The sequence below is a fragment of the Aplidium turbinatum genome, chromosome 6 (genome assembly GCF_918807975.1).
Source record: "Aplidium turbinatum chromosome 6, kaAplTurb1.1, whole genome shotgun sequence".
NCBI classification, from domain to species: Eukaryota; Metazoa; Chordata; class Ascidiacea; order Aplousobranchia; family Polyclinidae; genus Aplidium; species Aplidium turbinatum.
In genome coordinates, this window is record NC_137477.1 from 18,282,648 (window position 1) to 18,290,205 (window position 7,558).

Consider the following 7,558-nt stretch of genomic DNA (forward strand, 5'->3'; position numbering starts at 1 on the left):
AATCGCCTGGCTCCTGCTCTAATACCAGGGTTTGTCAACCAGGAATACAAAACTTATTAAGTTTTAAAACTGTCATTATTTTTTACAATATTCTTTTTGCATAAACTAGTGCATTCATGGTTGCATTTGACAACTTTCTTAAAAATATACATTTTTAACTTTTGAAAGAACTCATTTTTTTAAGAATATGTTTTCATAGCAGTTTTGATGTGTTGCAGTGTAGCTTTAAGTTTACAATAGCCAAATGTGTGAGACATTGCAGGAATGCATGTGGCAGCTGACTTTGGTGACCTTGTGATCTTTCTCTACCATCCTGATTGTGTGAATGATTTGTGTTTTGTATATTTTTGTTTATTTGCCAGCTCAGAAAAAAACTCAGCTGAACTTGCAATCAAAATTTTTATTGTTGATTATTAATATTTTTTTCTTAAAGTTTTTTGTGCATTGGCTACCTTTAATATGTTGTCTGTACAATTGTAATTGCTGAGTTCATTACTTTGAATGTGCTTTTTTGTCAACAAGTTGATGAAACATGTCAATGAAAGATTTCCCTCCTCCACCCTGGAATGAATTGTTTGAAATATTTGATTTGTCCAAAAATCCATCTATGTCTTCCATCTACTGGTTGCATGAAGCCAAATATTCATGCCTCTTTAAGCATCGTCCAAACTTTAAAGAATTTTCTTCTTTTCTGCTCAAACTTACTCCTTACATCAAGCAAGATTCAAATGAAATGAAATTTAGGCCACGATTCAGTGGATATTTTCCTTGTTTGCAAAGACTTATTTTGGAGTTTTTACTAAAAAACTCAAATGAATTGTCTTCAAAAACTTGTGCACTACTCCAATCTTCGGTGGAAGTACACAATGAAAATATTGGTGACACAGCACTGTTGGATATTGCTAAATCCCTCAGCAAAGAAAACTTCCATTGCAGTAAAAGCCAAGCTCATCAATATTCTGCTGGTATTGCTTTACCAGATAAACATTTATCTTTTTGTAATACAAAAGTTGCTCAACCGCTCAATAGTTGTGAAACTCTCAATACAAAAGTAGCACAAAGATCGAATAAAAGAGCTGGTGATGTTATGCAGAGCCAAGTTTTGTCCAAGAAGCCACGAGTTTCGGAGTTGACAATAGTTAATTTTTCTTCACCTTCAAGAGGAGCCACTCCTGAAAGTAATGATGAAACAAACATTGTGTCTGATGTGTTGCGGCAAGCATTTAAAAATGAAGATGTTGATAAGGTAGTTTGGTGTTTTTCATCCCATAAAGCAAACGATTTATCTGATGCCTGCAGGAGTTTACTATCGACCAACTGCATTACAAATGAAACTGTTTTATCTGAAATTTGTGCTAGATTGTTTGAAAATATGGAAAATAAGCAACCGTTGTTTTTATATTTATTACACCTTTGTGTAGCTCATGTAAAACTCTTACAGAAAGGTGCTTCCCGCCATTTTATGCAGACACTGTCTCAGCTTGCCAAAAAAGATCCATGTACTTGTCTGGAATGGTTTTTACTTCCACTGGTAGAGCAACTAAGTAGAATCAGTCTATCTCAAGTGACTCTTCTATCTTGTCTATTAAAAGATCTTAGCAGCCATCACCAATTGCGTTTATTTGATGCTGCATTAAAAAATATACGTTTGCCTGAAAATACTTTTGAAACAACAATTTGTCTTTTTCGGTCATTTTTAAACGTTAAGTTAAAACTCGGAGATGACCAAATGTTCACGCTTTGCCAGTTCTTTAAGTTGTATGCTGAAAAGGCATCCAGTTATTTTTCTTTTGCAAAGTTACTATTGTTTTTCATCAATATTTATGCTTCAAGTTTATCTGACGAAAACGCAAGTTTAATAGAAATTGCAATTACTCTTAATGGATCCACCTTAAAATCTGCATGCAAACGTGCCTTTTCTAAAGTTAAACAGTTGAAGTTTTGAGGGCATCACACTTACAGGCTACTACTTGTTATTTCAACCGTAGGAGAGAGTGGGGCACAATTAAACATCGCATTTTATAGAAAAAATGGGAAGTCGTTTTGCAACTGCATGATATACTATTTTTTGTGGATTTTGTTTTAATTGTTTTGTTTTTTTCATATAAAGTAAAGATTTTTAGTTTCTTGTTCTGTTGAAGCCATATCGATTGATTGAACTTTTATCCTCGGATTGGGAAAGCTTCTTGCAGAGCTTAATCCTGGCAGTTTCGCATTCTTGTAGAGCATGGGTGGGCAAACTTTTTGTACTGAGGGCCACATTTGAAAAAATGTTGCAGCCGGGGGGCCGGGCCGTACACTCTCATTACAAAGTAGGAAAATTTACCCGGTGTGTAAATAAACGCATATTCATATTAAACACAATTTTGTATTTCACACTCAGTTACATTTAAAGCTATGCAATCATCATCACAAAAGTTAATGAGACTTGTGCAACTGTTCACAGTTTTTCACAATCTTCTGGTTTGGTTTTGTCTTTTTAAATTGTACTTCTTGAAAACAGCCACGAACTCACGGCACAACAAGCAAACTGCTTTATTCCCAATTTCGATAAAATAGTATTTAACAGTCCATTCCTTATCGAAAACACGACTTTCGTCTTCAATCTTTCGCTTCTTTAAACATTAAACTGTGCGTCTCAAATAACAATGAAAAGCTATTTGGAGAAAAGTAGAAGTCCTGGTAGGCCTACGGTAGCCGCTACCGCATTTGTATTTTATGATCAAACGATTGAATCAAACAATGCGTGAGAGTATGTTGCAATACATGCGCGACTTACGTGTGTGTGTGAGTGTGTTTTCTCTTCACTGAAAGTGAAGAGAAAACACACTCGTAAAGGGAATAATATTTTGTCATGTAACCTGTTTAATTAAAACAATAAGTGATGAGTAGTAATTTCTGCAAGTGCCGGCGGGCAGCATAAAATGGTCTCGCGGGCCGCATAAAATGGTCTTGCGGGCCGTAGTTCGCCCACCCCTGTTGTAGAGGCTTTGAATCACTGACGTAGGCCGGTCACCGAGATTGACAGAATGAAGTTTCCGATTGTTGACGAGTTGTTGCCGGGAATTATTCCATGCATTAGTTGCCGCTGAACGGAGAGCAGTGTGTTCCTTACCGTGTGTTTCTCAAGTGCGTAAAGTATCTTTTCATTATATACCTTTGCTTTGACATGGCTTTCAGAACAGGTTGTCCCTGTCCAACTTTAAATCGATGTCGTTGGTGTGTGGGACACAATTGGACTCAAATTTTAGGGTAGGCCTACAATTGGACAGAAACACACATGGTAGATCATACTGTAAGAATAGTTCTTTTAATATTGCATGGTCTCATGTAATACAATGTCATTTAAACATTATAATAACATTAAAAAATCCATTTTTGGGGAGGCAAGATAAAATTTGGGGGGAGGGTATACGGTAATTGCTTTTCCAAATCCTCCCTTCCCTGTGGCAACGTCTCTGATTTTCTCGTAATACACAAGTAAAACCTATTTATTAGTCATTGTATTTTTCTTGATGACTTTATATTGATTTAAACTGTTGTTTCTAAACCATGGATAAAATTTGCAAATATTCAGTTGTGCCCCATTACCAAGACACAAGTTTATACAAACAATATTTTTTTCAATTGACTGTAGTATTTAATATGCATTACCTAAGTGTTGTTTCGCTGTATCATTTTGTTTAACAGTGTGATACTTTGTTATTGTGCAAAGGTTGGATTTTGTTAGACTTTTAATAATGACTGGATTTCTATTTGACTATTTTTTGTCCAATTGTGCCCCACTCTCCACTAGTTGTTGCCGGTGATCATAATTCTAATTGCTAATTTAAATGCGTCGTTTATTATCCTATGTGTGGTTGCATGGGTACAATTCAGTTGTGACTCAGGCTTGGACCGAGTAGTACAACAATAATGACAAGTAGCCTAATTACCACATTTAACTCCAGCAGTTAAGCACATTTCCAGGAGCCTGGTTGTGGTTGATATTATATGTTTAATGTAGGCTTTAACAGGGGCGTTGACAGGGGGGTCTAGGTGGTACTTTTGGACCCGGGCCCGGAATATTTAAGTGGCCCGGATTTAAAAAATTTTCCGCAACTTCAAACATTATCAAGATCTTAATATAATCAGATCTAAAGCAATAGACCTTTCCCGCAGCCAACCAATGCAGCGTGACGTTAAAAACAAACCATTTCAAGAACTGGAATCGTAGTAGTGAAACACAGTTTTTGAACGTTTTGATCGAACAATCACTCATTTTAGACGCATATTTTCTACTAAAAGTACTTTTTTGACTGAGTATTACAATTCAGTTATTTATTTTCAGAAAAAAATTGAATTTACTACAGGGCCTTAGCCCATGGTTCTAACTACCGCCGGCACAGCACTATAGCCTACTGCTCGGGACCACTGCACGAAACAACCTCGCATTGATAAATTGTATTTCAAAAATATTTGAGTTAACAACTAAAGTAGGTAGCCTAAACATGTTATCATTTCATTTAGAATCTCCACTAATATTCATTTCGTGCAGCATTTTCCTTTATTAGGCCTACTTGATGTTTTTGTCCTAGCTTACCCAATGCTTTTGGTCACTCCAGGTTTCTAGCCACTGGTTCGGCTTTTTTTATTCTTATGGCGCTAATATATTGATACAGAATGAGACAGCATAGGCCTATGCATTTTTGGCAATTATTACTTTCTGTCGAAATAGGAATAATCACATCACAAGTTTGCAACACACACGCATTCATTTTAAATTGGGCTACAGCGCAAGTGGAATCCCCAATACCATAGTAGGCTACTTTTTACTTAGGAAAATACAATTTAATTAAATTATTAGCCTACTAACTGTTGTCTAAAATGTTAGTGAACTTTATAACATTATAAAACTCTACTTAACTACGTACAAACAATTTGTAGTAACGTATAGCGACTGCATGGTTGAGTGGTGAAAACGTTTGCACGATGTTCGCAAAGGACGTCGGTTCGACACCGCTCCAGAGTTTGCGGCTGTGTCTCGGAAAAGACACTTAATGGCATGTTAAAATAAGTATAGCAGCTGACTCGACAACTAGGCTCTCTTCGTTGCTTCTTATTGTGTTGCATTTTTGATCGCAGTGAAGGCTACGTACATGTTGTTGCAATGGGAGCAAAAATAAACGTGATTAGGCTAGCCTATTACTGGACTTCATGTCAACTTTACTGGCTTATATGAAACTGGGTAGGCTGATGGACAAACAAATAATTGAAATCCTTCTGTGGTCGAAAAAAAAGATTAAAACGTACCGTAGCTTCGATTTCATATCCAAAGTAGCCTAATCATCAAACTTCTGCGGAAATCCAGTTTTTATTAAATGAGTTTGGGCAAATGCGAAGTGTGTGCCCCAAAACAAGGTATAATAAACTATAGTAACAATATATGTTTGTCAGCAGCTGATTGTAGCAAGAATTGAAAGCAATAGACACCGGTGTTTCGTGGTCTATATCTCCTGCGAGCTTTACATATGTCATTTCGGGTGCCAGATGTTTTGTCCCTGAGATCTTTCGTCCCGACGTTTCGGCCCTACAAGACATCGGCTACTTTGGTGGAAAGTGCGAGATTGAGAGTGGAAAAACACCGCCGAAAGATCTCAGGAACGAAACATCTGACAAGCGTGCGAGATTGAGAGTGGCAAAACGCCGCGACCGAAAAGAAGTTTTATTCGAAGTCGGCGTGTAGGCCTAGTTGTAGCTGTATTTTAGACTGTAGCTAACCCAAGTGACCGCACGCGCGACGGTGGCGGCGCCTTTGTCATTTCATGACAAGACGAATCGCAGACCAAAAGGCAGACTTAACGAATCGCAGTCAAAATACTGTTTTAGCGATCACGATACCCCGGTCTTCATCTAGTTCGCCCGGTCTCGACACCTTGGCCGCGACTGACCAAACGGCTTCGCCGAAACAAAGACGATTGCCCTATCTTCGCCAGATCCGGACAGGGCACGAACAAATCGTCGCTTGTCTGAAGGATTCCTACTCAGAGGCGTTCAGTTGTATTTTCTGAGGTATTTTCGGAGGCGTTCAGTTGTGTTTTCTGAGGTAGGTCGGCCAGACCGGCCGCCGCTGGCATTTGCCCCCCCCCCCCCAAATTTTTTGAAAAAATTTAAAGCGTTTTATGCAGTATGAAATGTCGTACTACACGTTCAACGAGGTATAGTGACATTAACAATACAGTACAATTTTACAAAGGAGACATTGACTGCGAAGCCATGATAGATGAACTTGCCAGGCGGAAACTTAAGTGGGAACGAATTCTTGAAAGTGAAAGGCCAGCAAGTGCGATTGATGCGGTGTCAGCAATAGAATCCCAAAAAGAGTTTTATCCAAACATTTACAAACTCTTGATAATTTTGGCTACACTTCCAGTCACAACTGCTTCTGCAGAAAGAACATTTAGCTGTCTACGACGCTTGAAAAGTTGCCTTAGAAGCACTATGGGGCAGGACAAGCTTTCTGGACTAGCTCTCATGCAAATCCATCGTACTCAAATTCCAAGCGCGGAATTGGTGTTAAACAAATTTGCCAAATCAAGTAGAAAGTTATAGACATTATGCTCTAAATTAAAATGTCATTTTGCATTTGGAAAGTCAACTTCTTTGGGCCTACAAACATAAAAACTTGTTGAGCCAACAAAATGTTTCAGGATTGTAATTTGTAATTACCGTGTTGAGTTTATTCATATGTATCTGTTTGTTTATGTTGATGTAAATATATGTTATTGATTAATTTATGACTCCAGTCGTGCCAACGCAGTTCGTGGCCTACAGATGTTGTATTTTATTTGTAATCGACTGAACACATTACTGTATTATCGTAATTTTCTTCCTTGGGTATTCATAGCTAAATGAGAAAAGGTTACAAAGGCTAGTTTCCTTTAATGCTGTACTAAACAAAAGCGTGATTGACATAAGTTATGACCACTGAACCGTAACATGGTAGTGCCACACACTCTATCAATGGGCGTGGACATTAACATAAAAATGTCACAATGCATCATTTTAATGTTTGTTCTTTGATAAAAATTAAATGCCTCCCCCAAAAATATTTGCTGGTTGCGGGCCTGCACGAGCCGATTCTGCATAAAACAAACTTTTCTTTTCTAGCCGTTTTTACCAGATAGCTTGATCAAACCAAAAACAATTCCAAATTGCAATTTTAATGTAGGCTATCTAAAACATTACAAGTTGGGCAACTCCTGTCTTTATCAATCAATTTGACATTCTTGTCCAAGAGCGGCTGAACTGCAACTCTTTAATGAATTAACATTAATGAATTAGCCTATATCATATTAAAAAAATGAAGACATTATGACAACTAGGCTACCGTATTCTTGAAATTACAAATTTTATACGCAAAAATGTCAACCCTCAGCGACAATTTAAAATTACTTGGAAGATTTGGATGTCGAAGATAAACCTTACGATGCCTCAATTTTACTGCAATATAGCCTAAGGTATTTTTCCACAAGTAACGTTTCGAGTAGATTTGTTGGAGTCAATTTGTAGCCTAACC

General features: G+C 37.5%; 1 protein-coding gene across 1 annotated transcript; it reads left to right on the plus strand.

The window, feature by feature from the left end:
• The first annotated feature begins 438 nt into the window (after positions 1–438).
• LOC145772717 (uncharacterized) lies at positions 439–2,741 on the plus strand. Its single transcript, XM_082584591.1, has one exon. It carries the CDS (start codon positions 533–535, stop codon positions 1,943–1,945), a length of 1,413 nt encoding a protein of 470 aa, XP_082440717.1. The 5' UTR covers positions 439–532; the 3' UTR covers positions 1,946–2,741.
• Positions 2,742–7,558: the final 4,817 nt, after the last annotated feature.

Coding starts and splice junctions, on each gene's coding strand:
- LOC145772717 (XM_082584591.1), top strand. CDS start 533: ATGTCAATGAAAGATTTCCCTCCTCCACCCTGGAATGAATTGTTTGAA.